General features: G+C 32.4%; 1 protein-coding gene across 1 annotated transcript; it reads right to left on the reverse strand.

Annotated features, from left to right (window-relative positions):
• Nucleotides 1–5078: 5078 nt before the first annotated feature.
• Nucleotides 5079–11230, reverse strand: LOC128393990 (probable metabotropic glutamate receptor mgl-1). The gene is made up of 2 exons (XM_053354227.1): nucleotides 10455–11230; nucleotides 5079–9094 (listed from the first exon to the last, which is right to left on the reverse strand). The coding sequence occupies exons 1-2, from the start codon at nucleotides 10816–10818 to the stop codon at nucleotides 5859–5861; spliced, it is 3600 nt and encodes a 1199-aa protein (XP_053210202.1). The 5' UTR covers nucleotides 10819–11230; the 3' UTR covers nucleotides 5079–5858.
• Nucleotides 11231–12926: the final 1696 nt, after the last annotated feature.

Below are 12926 nucleotides of genomic sequence, written 5' to 3' on the forward strand. Positions count from 1 at the left end.
TTATTAATATTAATTATGGTTGTTCACTCAAGGTTGATCCAAGGTCCTGATTATTGGAATCATTTCCAGTGTTTCCTTTGTAAAAATCTTTCACTTGATCCTCGTATTCACGATGGAGGAAACAGGAGACAATTTTGTACCAAAGTTTTTTGTTCAACTTGTTGTTATCCTTACTCCTTTAACTCTATTAATTTTCGTTTTAATGAGAAATATTTAAAAGAGGAAACTCGTTGTCCGGATTCTTCCTGTCGCCATGATTTTCGTGATCCATATTTCCGTTATCTTGGAAAATTTGAGCGTTTAATGTATTCGCAGATCCAAGTAAAATGTCCTAAATGTGAAATCACAATGATCGTCGACAGTTACCTGAACCACCTTAAATTTTGTTCAACACAACAGACCTTGAATGTCACCAATATTAATAATAATACTACTCATTCATCTTCCACCCCCGTCATCGACCTTGACCTTTACCATCGTTTATCCTCCATCAAACAACCGATATTCACCTCAATTAATGGTTTGGCTTTCATTGATAACAATCTCCTTCTTTACGGTGATCTCCCTCGTGATGAAGCTGTATACCTTAATCTCCGATCCCTTAAGCCAATCCCATCCATTCTTACCTTCCGTGACCAAACTGTTGTCGAATTATTAACCCATATAAAACGAACACTTGATTTCAAGGATGAAGATAATATTGATTTGGTTGTTGTCCAACATTACTCCATCAAGCAATGCACCACCGTTGGCGATTTCATCGACCATCTCCCAACCTTGAGTCCCATCAATTTGATTCATTGTCAACCCAATTTCGATAATCCCACTTACCATCTCAAGCTCAAGTGTTTAGGCAAATACAATTCCCTCGGGTGAAACATTATTATTATTATTGAATTTTCTTTTCATTGTTTTGCTTTCATTGTTGTGATCACATAATCACACGAAATTTTATGTGTCACTTATTTATCAATATCATAAATCAATAATATTCATATCCATGTTTTAAATAAATCAATCGCGAATTATCCATTCATAATCATAATTGACTCTTTGAATAGCGTTTCTTAATCGGCGTTGATACTCGATACATTCCCATGAAACTGGTGTGTGATTGATGTTGATACTATTATTATTATTATTAATATTTCGTCGACAAATATAGCAAATATATTTTTTCGGATCCATCCTGACCACACAAGTGCGTTCATCATGTGATTCTGCACAATATCTGCAAACCTGTTGATTGTTACATTTTTTCGTTGAGTGAGAATAAGAATAACACCGAAAACAAACATTGAAATGAAAGTAATCATTCACACGAATCGGCTTGAAATCCAAATAGAAGACTCCACGTCTTTCCTGAACATGGTCTCTAATCCGAGGTGAAACCGACATAATAATATCAGTAAATTTGCTTCTTGATACATAAAAAGCTTCAACCTTCCAGTCACCTTTACCGCCACATCCATTTTGTATTATTATTCTTTTTGCCACTTCCTTCGCTTCTTCGATTGATCTTATGACCATCGATATTGATGAAAATCTTATCTTAGGTTCATACAGCCCTGGATCCTTAATAATAATACTTGAATTCCATTTCGATAATTTTTTCTTCGCTTCATCAATATCATTAGTATCAGCACAAACAACTCGAATTGCATCAACACTCTTAATAATTCTTGCTGGAAAAGGTTCCAATTCATTGCTCTTTAGACCACTGGAGATCTTTTTGTAAAGATCTTCAACTTGCATAACCGGATGAGTAACAAGAATAATAGGTTCCATAAGCTTAGATGACCAAGGTTTCCAGTTTTCAGGAAATGGCTTTTCTAACACATGATGAAATACCTTCTTTACCTGGCGTTTATTGTCCAAACGTACCTTGATGTTTTCTCTGTGAAGATCCACTTCACCTACTTTTCTTTTCAAGCTTTTCATTAGAGTTGAGGCCGAATCCAACATGTCATCATCATTAATATCTTCTTGTATTCCATACATTGAACCTTCATCATTAATATTATCAATATTATTAATATTCATTTCCAATTCTTTCGTTATTACCACCTCAGTCTCAGCTTCTTTTTCCAATTCTCCAAATCCACTCGTACCTGGTTCATTTAATATACCAAGTTTTTCAATCGATGTTGTAATTGATTCTTTTTCCATTGTGATTGAATCTTTGCATGTTGTAGAATAAGTTACCGATGAGTTATCATCCATTGATGTAACTGTTGGAACCTCATTACTCATCTCTGCTGGTATACAATCAATAAATTTTCTTTCACCCTCATTTAGCTCCAAAATATCTGAGTTTTCTCGCAACCATCCAAGAATGAATTTAATTTTCATGATCGTACTTTTGTTAACTTTAGCTGCTTCAACCAATGCCGAATTATTAATAATATCAAAGCCTTTTGATCCAATATCCATAATTTCCACCATGGCTAATTTAGCTATGTTAGTTGTCCAATCCATTTTTGTTGGAAATTTCTTCGACAGTTTAGATTGAAGTTTTTTGGCCACTTTAATTTGCTCATCCATCTGAACAGAAACAAACAAAATTATTATTATTAATATTATTTTCCATGTGGTTAAATTAAAACCTTTCATTTTCCATATATTACATTTTCCATAAGCCATGGGTGTGGCACATTTTCCATCATTAATTGTTTTTACTCTAATTTAATATTTTCTTACCTTCTTTTTAATTTCCAAATGTTCTCGAGTCACTAATGTTGATTAATTAACTTCAATATTAATTAAAATTAATACCAAAACAATTAAATTTTCACAATTACAATTAACAAAAAATTACACAAAAGCAGAAGAAAAATCAACAAATAAGTGTCGCCTCCTAACGTTAGAAAAAAGTAAAGTTCGATAATCAACCGTAACCATGGTAACCGTTAGATGGAAAAAGGGAAAAGCAACAGGAGAAATTATATGATTCGGTGTTTGTTTCCTTTTCGTTTCTAAGGGTAACCAGTGAATCTTTGAGAGGTAAAATTAAATTGATGATTGATTGAGAGAAATTAAGAAAAATTAAAGATAACAATTAGATTAAATGTAATTATAATCCTGTTTTCTTTTATTGTAAAGAGAGTAAATGAGATGATTAAGAAACAAAGTTACAAATAATTAAAAGTTAAGAAAAACAAAGGTTTTTAGGTCAAAGGGTTTGGGTTAACATAATTGGTGAATTTTTTTTTGGAAAAAAAAGTTTAACAATTAAGATAATCGTTTTGATTGTTGACTGTTGGTGTAAAGTTGATTATTTGAACAATTTGGATAATTTTTTGGAAAATGATTTTACTGCTTTACCCGATGATTTTACCATTCGACGGGCAATGGTTCGTGAGGTTGTCGATGAGGTCGAAGCGGATGAAGCCGAAGCCGAGCAAGAGACTCCGCCGTTTAATTTGATTGCGTGTCGTTGATAAGCTGCATGTTTAGTTACCAAACTAGCCTGATCATCGTTGATACCAGTAGCAATTAAGGGATTCTCCAGGTAGATTAAGGGCATAGGGTTAACCTGGACAAGTTGATCATCTTCAATTGGATTAACTTTATCTTCATTATCATCATTTAAAAGTCCAACAGTTTCCTCGGCTGAACCTTTCAAGACCCGATGAGTTTGATGATGATGGTGGTGATGATGATGATGATTAGAAGCAATCAACTGATTTTCAATGGTATCGAATCCTTCATTAACAATTGGTCCACCAAAATTTTCGCTCTTTTTTAATTGTTGATCATTGACCATTTGGTCTTCGATTTCATCATTAGTATCGTTGGTTAATTCTTGGAAACTTGAGAGATCAGTTTTATCCTCAAGGTCACTGAAATCGGTTAGGGTCATCACATTATTGTCAATTTGACCATCAGCTTGTTGACTTGCGGAAACCAAAAGTGAATCATCAACGAAAGAGATACTAGTTGATTTAGATTCACATTCTGAGGTCGAACTTGAATCAGCTGATGCAGTGTCCGAATTTGTTAGAATTTGATTCTCTGTCCATTGGGGTGTTCGAACTTCAATATGTTCCTCTTCATCTACATTCTCCTCCTCATTCACTTGACAATATTCAATTTCTACTTGTTTCACTTGTACTTCTCCCTCCTCTTCCTCTTCCTCTTCTTCGTCCTCATCCTCATCCTCATCTTCATCTTCATCTTCATCTTCATCTTCATCTTCGTCATTTCTCAAAGTAACCGAAGCCATTTCTTTCTGGACAACATCTTCATCTTCGTCAACATCCGTGTCCGATTTACCATCAGGTGTACCTCGTTCATTCATGGACGTTGAAATGGCCTCACCAGCACCATTATCGTCATCACCATCTTCAGGCTGATTATCCCGACGACCAATATAACAGGAATGATAAACTTTATCAGAATCACAAAGTTTATTAACTGAATCACCATTGGAATCAGGCAAATCCTCAATGAGCACAATTGAATCAGATAATTCGGTTTCCATGTAATTACCACCATAATTGATTGATTCCATGGTAGATTTTAATTGTCACAATGAAAATTGATTAGGACAAAACAATCAAATTAAAAAAAAAAGTCACACTCAAAGTCAAGTAAAATTAATTAAAAACAAACTGATGATCAGGATGATTAACAAACCAAAAATTAAATCAAATTAAGGATATTACGTTTCTAGGATTAGTTGATTTACTGTAATTACATTTATAATCCGTTGATTAAATAAATTTAAATTGTTCACAAATTTCCTCCAATTGTAACTGTAATCTTAATGGTAACAATCAAATCAAATTACAATGTACTTGAGGTTAAATCAGTTACCTGGAGGATCAACAATCAACCTTAAACATTTGTATTTAAAGCAATTTAATTTTGAACAAATTAAATTTTCCAAATCTCCATCTAGTGGATTAATTTGATTAATAGATTAACCCAAGAGTAGTAATTTAAATTGTAAACAAAAAGTTTGATTCTCGAATGACAATTAATCTTTAATCAAATCAAGTAAATCTTTCTAATTGCTAATTTATTGAAATGAGTTTACAATTAAGATCATGTAATCATTGAGATGATTAAAATATTTTCTACTAATTTATTAATTGTTTGTGTATCGTTTTGGTTAATACATTTGAATTAATTTTTACTTGATTGTTTTTAATTAACCAGAATGAAGGTTAAATCGATGGGACAATTAAATTATACGAGTTTAATTGTTACCTAATCGTCCGATAATTTAATGAATGAGACTAAATTAAATTAGATTGTTAAAAAAATACAAATTTACTTGGCCATAAATAGTAAATTAATTGTTAAATTAATGAAATTTGATTGTTACAATTAACCTTAAATGAAAAGGTTATCATTTTCTGGGAAGAGGTTGATTAAAACAAGTTAATCAAATGATTACAGTTAATTAAAAAGGTGAACAATTAACTTTTGTTTTCAAGAAAGGTACAAAATACACAATTAAGATTAGAAGCAAAAAAAGTTACAAAGATAATTAATAATTAACAGAGAACTGGATTTAAATCAATTAAGTGATGAAAAATTGATTAACCAAAATCTCAATGTTTTTTTTTGCACATTTGTCCCGAAATCAATGTAATCAAATTGTTCAAACAATTTTTAAATTGATTGTTGGGATTAATCATCAAGAGGAGAATTAGAATATTAAAAAAACAATTAGTTAATCATTTGTAATAAACGAAAAAAACAATTACAATTAAAAAAGTGACTTAGGAATCATTTTGAGCGGTCAACTTGTCCTTCATTTATATTCATTTGCAAAGGATTTGGACCTTTGTCTTTGGACGAGGATCAATTGGTTAACAGTTAATTTGAGTTAATTGTTGATTAGTGATTTATGATTTAGGGAAATAGTGATATTGTTGTTGTAGTGTATTGGAACCTTCATAAACCTCCATTGGGTATAAATCTTCAGCTTGAACTTGAATCGAGCCTGAAGTTGAGGCACAAGAAGAAGCGGCGTCGTCAATGGTCACATCGCCCTTCGAGTTTCCTCTAGATGAGGTCAAGAACGTTGAATTAGTTAAAGTTGATGATCTTCCACCGACACCACCATGACAATTATCACCTTCCTTTGATCCTTGATCATTTTCTATGTGTTGATTTAATGATCGTCGTAATAATGAAGCTCCTGATGATATGATTCCTCCATTGGGATGGTTATTATGATGATCTCCACCACCACCACCGCCATGGGAAAGTGGTGATGATGATTTAATTGAACTTGTTAGAGTTCCGGTTGGTGGTACTATGGATACTGAAGAGGTTGATGATGATGGTGATGAGGAAGGTGAATTAGTGACTGATGAATTATTGATTAAACTTTGACCGAAAAGTGAGATTGATAATTTTTGAGCTTTAGGTAAAGTTCCGTAATAACTACCAGCTAAAGATGACGATGAATGAAGTACCCGTGAAGATTGACCTCGAGGCGATTTTATACCAACATTCACACTGCCCATTCCTCCTCCACCTCCTCTAGATTTACTCAATTCGTGAAGATAAGATGAGATCTTACGAACATAAAGAGACAAAAGAAGCACCGTCGCCGAAGCTAAATTAGCGACAACTATGGTTAAATTACCATTGACCAGGGCCAAATTAGGTGAATAAGTGACCACCGCTGCCCAAAGGGACCAAACGACAGCCACCAAAAGGCAAGAGATGGCAATCCATCGCGCCTCTTTGGAGGGCGATGAAGATAATGACCCTGAGGGCAGTGATACGGATGAAGCAAACGATGCTGTTGATGACGGGGTTGAGTTGACCACACCAACGCTTGACCCATGGATTGAAGATGAACTATTCCAGGATAATAGAGCGAAAAGTATATTGATACAACCAAGAATCAGAATATAAACCAAGGAAACAATTGATTCCGTTTGAATAAGAGACGGTGACGGAGGCCATGAGCACGTTTGGTGTTTTATGTTTGGTTGTGGGGGAATAAAAATAAGCCAAATTAGCGTTACGATAACTTGAAGGCTCAATAAAAAAACGGAGACCAACAATAATCGCGATGGTGTTGTTAGTCTTAGCTTTTCAATTCCAGTCTCTCGAAGTGTTTTCAATCGCCAAATGTTCATTGTTTTCACGAGAAGAGCGGAAAGAACCATAGTATATGCTAAGGCCATTCCAAGCCGTCGAATGAGACAAACAGTAAATGAGATTGGACTTAGATAGACAAAGTTAACACCATACATGGCCACTAAGCCGAAAAGTGTAAAATAACCTAAGACAGTAGTTCCAATTGAAACGGGAAAAACAAGGAGGAAATAAAAGCCAGAAACGATGATCAGAATCACGCCAAGTGCTGATGCAATGGCTAAGGTCAAGTGCCAGGGACCAGATAATTGAATGGTTTCCAATTTTGTCTCCCATGAAAATCCTGAACCAGGCGGAATAAAGTGTATATCTGATGGAGTTGAAGATTGAATGAATTTGGATGCATCGCTTGCTGATGGCGGCTTTTGGTGTCCATATTTCCATGAATAAGTGCATCTTGCTAAACACTCTTGATCACGAAGGGAAGTTAATCCTGATCCAATTGGATTAGCAATTGATGAAGATGATGAAGATGAAGGAGGTGATTGATCTGAACGTTTCTCAAAAGACCATGAATTGGTCACCGGAATTGATGAAACTTCAGATGCTGATGGTACCATTGATGGATCGTTGCTACTCAGATCTCGAGATCCACTGTGATGATTATGATGATTTCCATCAATTATCCTTGATTGTCTCACTTTTAAACACCTTTCACAACCCGCTGGTGGACATGGTGATTGTCGATATGATACTGATCCATCAATCAATTGTGATGAATCTTTTGATGAATCATATGAGATCATATGTTGATATGTTATTGAACCTGAAGATGAAGATGATAACCCTGAATATCCAAATGAACCGAAAGGTGAACTTCGTCCACCATTGAATGTCAACTTTGTTAGCGCAAGTTTTATGCCCTCGTCCGTTGTTGACCCACTAATTGACCCTTTTAACCGATCATCACCCATTCGACCTCGACTTGTACCAAATCCTTCATCTAATTTTAATTCCATAAAATCGGCTTCAAACTCTTTCCGTGTTAATTTAACCAAATCAGGGCATAAACCAGGCTGACCTGAACACCGATTAAGCCAAGCTTCACGAAGAGACTGACCAATTATGTACATTAATTGGATGACCGGTAAGACTTGAGTGGTTCGCCAAAGTATATCGAGATTGTTTCGTCCGAGATCATTTTTTATCAATTGATCGTTTAATGTTGCTCGATATTCATCAAGCCATGGAGATGAAGACATTGATGATGAGGATAAAGATGAGAATGGTGCTAAAGATGAACTATTCAGAGCCGATGACCATGCAGACTCAAAGGAATCAATTATCCCAGGATAAGGTGTCAAGGTGAAAAATGAAACCGATGAATTGACAAAAGGTGCCAATAGTTTTGGATCGGGTGGAGTTGAAAATAACCATTGGTGTCTATTGATGGCGCTTATCCGTTCCGACATAACCTCGATGAGTCGGGTTACCGATAAATCTGATCCAAGGATTAATATTGGAACATTATCTGAGACCATTGAAAGCACCGAACGTAAAACTGCAATGTAGGCCACGGAATCGGAGGATTTAGTTGAATCATTATAAGGTTCACCGTCGATTAGTTTGGGAAGCGTTTGGACCAAAGTTAAACAGAATCGATCCTTTAACGATAATTGTCCCAACAATTTAATCACTTGGAGTGAATATTCATCGGATGAATGGATAATCGCGATTTGGGTCCACTTTAAATCGGTTACAATTGATGAAAGTGTCTTAGCGATCACTTCGGGTGGAACTAGAGATTCACTGGTTAGATGATTGATCGGTAAATGATAATGACGAGCCAAGGCCATTAATCGAGGCTCTTTGGTTACTCCGAACATGTCGATTAAAGTTAACGAGCCCAAATCGATCGGGGAATTATCTTCACAATCATCTGATCCTCTTTCAAGAACTGAATAGATTTTGGTTAAGTAATTAATTCCCAATTCTTTATGATTACATGTATCATATACTCTCATTCCTGTAATTAAAAGAGAGCAACAATCAATTAATTATTCAAGTTCACGATTAAATCAATTTCCAATAAGTTGGTAATCATCATCAATACTCATCAATATTTTTTATCAATTACTTGACTCAAGTTAATAGTTCATTCAATCAACAACAATCAGCGAATTGTGTTTAATTTAACTTGATTTTTTCATTCTATTCTTAAACAATTAACCTTTTCTTTATGTTCGTTAGTATCAAATTACTATTACAACGATTTAAATTGTTGAACGATTCGTTTTGCAATCAAACCTGACGATCGCTACTTCAGTTGATACAATTGACATTTTCTTTTGGGAAAAAAATTTAACGGTAATTAGTTAATTGTTGTTTAATCTATTCACTAAAATTGGAATCTGATTGTTTGGCATTCCATTGGAAATGATTAACATTATTTGTACATACAATCAACTAATTGTCCAAATTTTTGTGACCGGATTAAGATTTGGCGGATTAAAACTTAATCTTCAATGATTTATGATCAAATCTATTATCATTTTTTGATTAATTGTGATCAATATTAATCATGTTTCAATGGATCAATCAAAAGGTGTCAAGGTTTTAACAATCTAAATTGATAATCAATACCAACAATCAATGATAATCATATAGTTTAAATTGTTAATTTTTTGATACTTGGTCATTTTAATTATTTACAATCAAATGTATAAGTTAATAACAATTACGTCAACATGGGTTTGGTTCAATATCTTTGAATTAATAGTGATGATTGATTTAATCACTGATTTAGTTTAACTGATTATTACAATCACAAATTTATTTTCATTCATTGGATATAAAAATTGATACAAGTGTACACTCAATGTCTAACAATTTACAATTAACTAATTAACGGTAACTAATTGATGTAAAACTAATATAATCAACTAAATTGACTAGACTCAATTAAGAAGCAGATAAAATTAAATATTCAACTAAATTGAATTACATTTCATGTTAATAAGAGACAATTAAATTTACGATAATTAAAAAACAAAACCTTAATCACTTTTTGATTAAGTTTGTACAAGAGATTAACATTAATCTATCATCATTGACAATTTAAATTGTTGGATAACAATTAAAAATGTTACTTCAACTTCTGATATATACAAAATGAGGAGGAAGTTTTTGTTTAATTGTAAACAATTAATTGTAACATTTAAGCGGAAATCATTTGTAAATCAAATTACAGTTTAAAATTGAATGAGAAACAGAAACAGATTCAAATTGAATCAAATTAATTGACCAACAATCAGAATGATAAAAGTTAATTGTTATGCTAACGATAGATTTGAAATTGATGCTCTAATATGGATCATTATAATTACCTAATTTAACTCCAGGAATTAGTGATTGGTTGATTTTCTTGCCGTTAATTGTACCTCTTTCTTGATTAATTGTACTAATTATCCAACGAAGGGCCTGAAAAATGATCAACCCTTTTCGTGAGATTGGCCCACAACCATAAATACCTCGTTGACTCGACGAGTGGACTGATAGAAGGGCATTCAGATAGATGTCGGCATCGTTTTCGATGACGGCGATCGGTTCTGGCCTCGAATAGGGTTTACACTCTTCGAGAGGATAAGACGAGGATAATGAGTCACTCTCAATGTAATTTCCGTTAATCCGATGGATCAATGTTAATCCAATCAATAAGCTTATCGTAATTAACCAACTTATTATCCTCATGGTAATACAATTAAGATGTAACAATGATAAAGATTATAAATTAATTAATCAAATGAATGATGATGAGTGTTAAAGATGATCAATTAAAACAATTAACTTAAATTCACTTATTTATAATTCATTATAAATCGATGATGATGATTATTATTAACAATTAGTTGTTGTTATTAGTTTATCCAAATTGGTTAAGTATTGAACATGTTTAATTGTTGTATTAATAAGTTTGATTAACTTTTCCAGAAACACACAATAATAATAACAAGATTTATTCAATATTGATTTGCCAGATTATCCTATTGATGAACAACATGATGATTGTGATTTACACTAATTGTTAGCTGATTGTGATTGTGATTGTGATTAAGTTGATTGTAAGATTTACCTGGTTGGTTCAACGAGATCAGTGAAACTAAATGATGAAGTAGTGTTCAGGTAAACATTATCATCTTCAGTATTTGGATGATGAGAGTGAGTTGTTTGGTTACTTTTCGAGTGAGATGATGATGATGATGATGATGAAAATGATGATAAAGAAAGATGAAAAGTAAGAGAGACTGAGAGAGACTAGTGGTCAGTTATCTTCCTCCCCCCTAATCTTTTCAAATGGGAACAGTTTCATTGAAAAGTATATGAGGTCAAGCAAGAAAATGAGATGAAAAGACAAACCTTTTCATCGTGAAATAAAATGATGACCATATTGTTTTTAGATTTATCTTCCTCATCCTCATCTTCATCTTCATCCTCATCCTAATCTTTATTATCATCACCATTAATCAACCCATTGTCTATCCTGCTATTTTTAATTGTTACAATCAACGTGCTGACCATTCAGATTATCAAATATCTGTTGGGTTCATCGTTTAAACCTTTGGGTTAACTTTTGTTTTAATTGTTCAACTGATTGTGAATACGAATTGAAAACCTTGATTTAATTTGATTACCTTTGTTGTAATTTTAATTGTGCTCATCACCAGAGTTGATTGTGATAATTAATATTATCATTCTGATTGTTAATTGTTGTTACTTTTACTATTATTTTACATATTATTGTTTTTATGTTTAAATCAAGAAAATGGTTTATCTCAATTACATTTTTGGGTTTTACATTTTGTTTTGTTTCTGTTAATTACTAACTGTTAATTATTACAATTAAATTAAAATTTCTTACTACTGATTAAGTTAGTAAAAGCGTGACAATTTAACCTTTAAAAGTTAATTTAATTTAATTCTAATCAGTGGTTTTGATGAAATTGAAATTAACTGTTGGTTGAAATTATCAAGCCAACTAAGTTGTTGAAATAGTTAATCAGTTAACTAATCACAATGATCACAATTTAGTGATGATTTAAATTAATCACGTATTTTTTCAACAATTTAACACTTTCCTTGATTGAATCAGTTAACTGATTTAAAGAAAAAGTTGAACAATTAATCAAATCATGATTTTAATTGTTGAATCGTTGGAATCGTTTGAATCTCATTCATTGACACTCAGCTGATTAACAATTAACTAATTTTACAATTAAATTGATCAAATTGCTGTCAATTTTTTTTCGGCGAAAAATTCAAAATTAAACCAGAAATTTAATCAACAATTTAGATGATAATTTAATACGTTGTTGATTATTAAATTAGAGTTAATTACAATTTAACAGACACAAAAGATAATTAAATCAACAATCAAAAAGATGGTCAAGTAAAAGGTAACAATTTGTTGATCAAATTGTGAACCAAATAAAGTTTCATTTTTTTCTTAATTACAATTAACTTTAATTTCTCACGAAATGTTGTCTCGTTAATTGTAATTTAATTGTAATCAAATTAATGGCAAATATTAATCAACAACAATTTAAAAGATTCAAAAGTAACAGTAAAAGTTTTTTGTTACTATTTTTGTATAACTTTTTTTCATGTTCATCGTTAATTGTTGCAATTGTTTGACTAATTAAAAAAGTTAAAAATCTTTGTAATTAACTTTAATTATTGTTGACACCAGTAAATGATGATTAAGATGCATGTAGCCGGTCAGTTAATTGTTGTAATGATTAAAATTAGGATTCTGATTAAACTTTTTCCTACCAATCAAAGTGAAAGTTATTCAAAAACTT

This window comes from Panonychus citri, unplaced genomic scaffold, assembly GCF_014898815.1.
Source record: "Panonychus citri isolate SS breed McGregor unplaced genomic scaffold, ASM1489881v1 Contig00139, whole genome shotgun sequence".
Taxonomy (NCBI): Eukaryota; Metazoa; Arthropoda; class Arachnida; order Trombidiformes; family Tetranychidae; genus Panonychus; species Panonychus citri.

What these genes read in the sequence shown, in the direction of transcription:
- LOC128393990 (XM_053354227.1), bottom strand. Translation starts at nt 10,818, where the DNA reads ATGAGGATAATAAGTTGGTTAATTACGATAAGCTTATTGATTGGATTA. An exon ending in AATTCCTGGAGTTAAATTAG is followed by an intron (nt 9,095 to 10,454) that starts GTAATTATAATG and finishes TTTTAATTACAG; the next exon opens with GAATGAGAGTATATGATACA.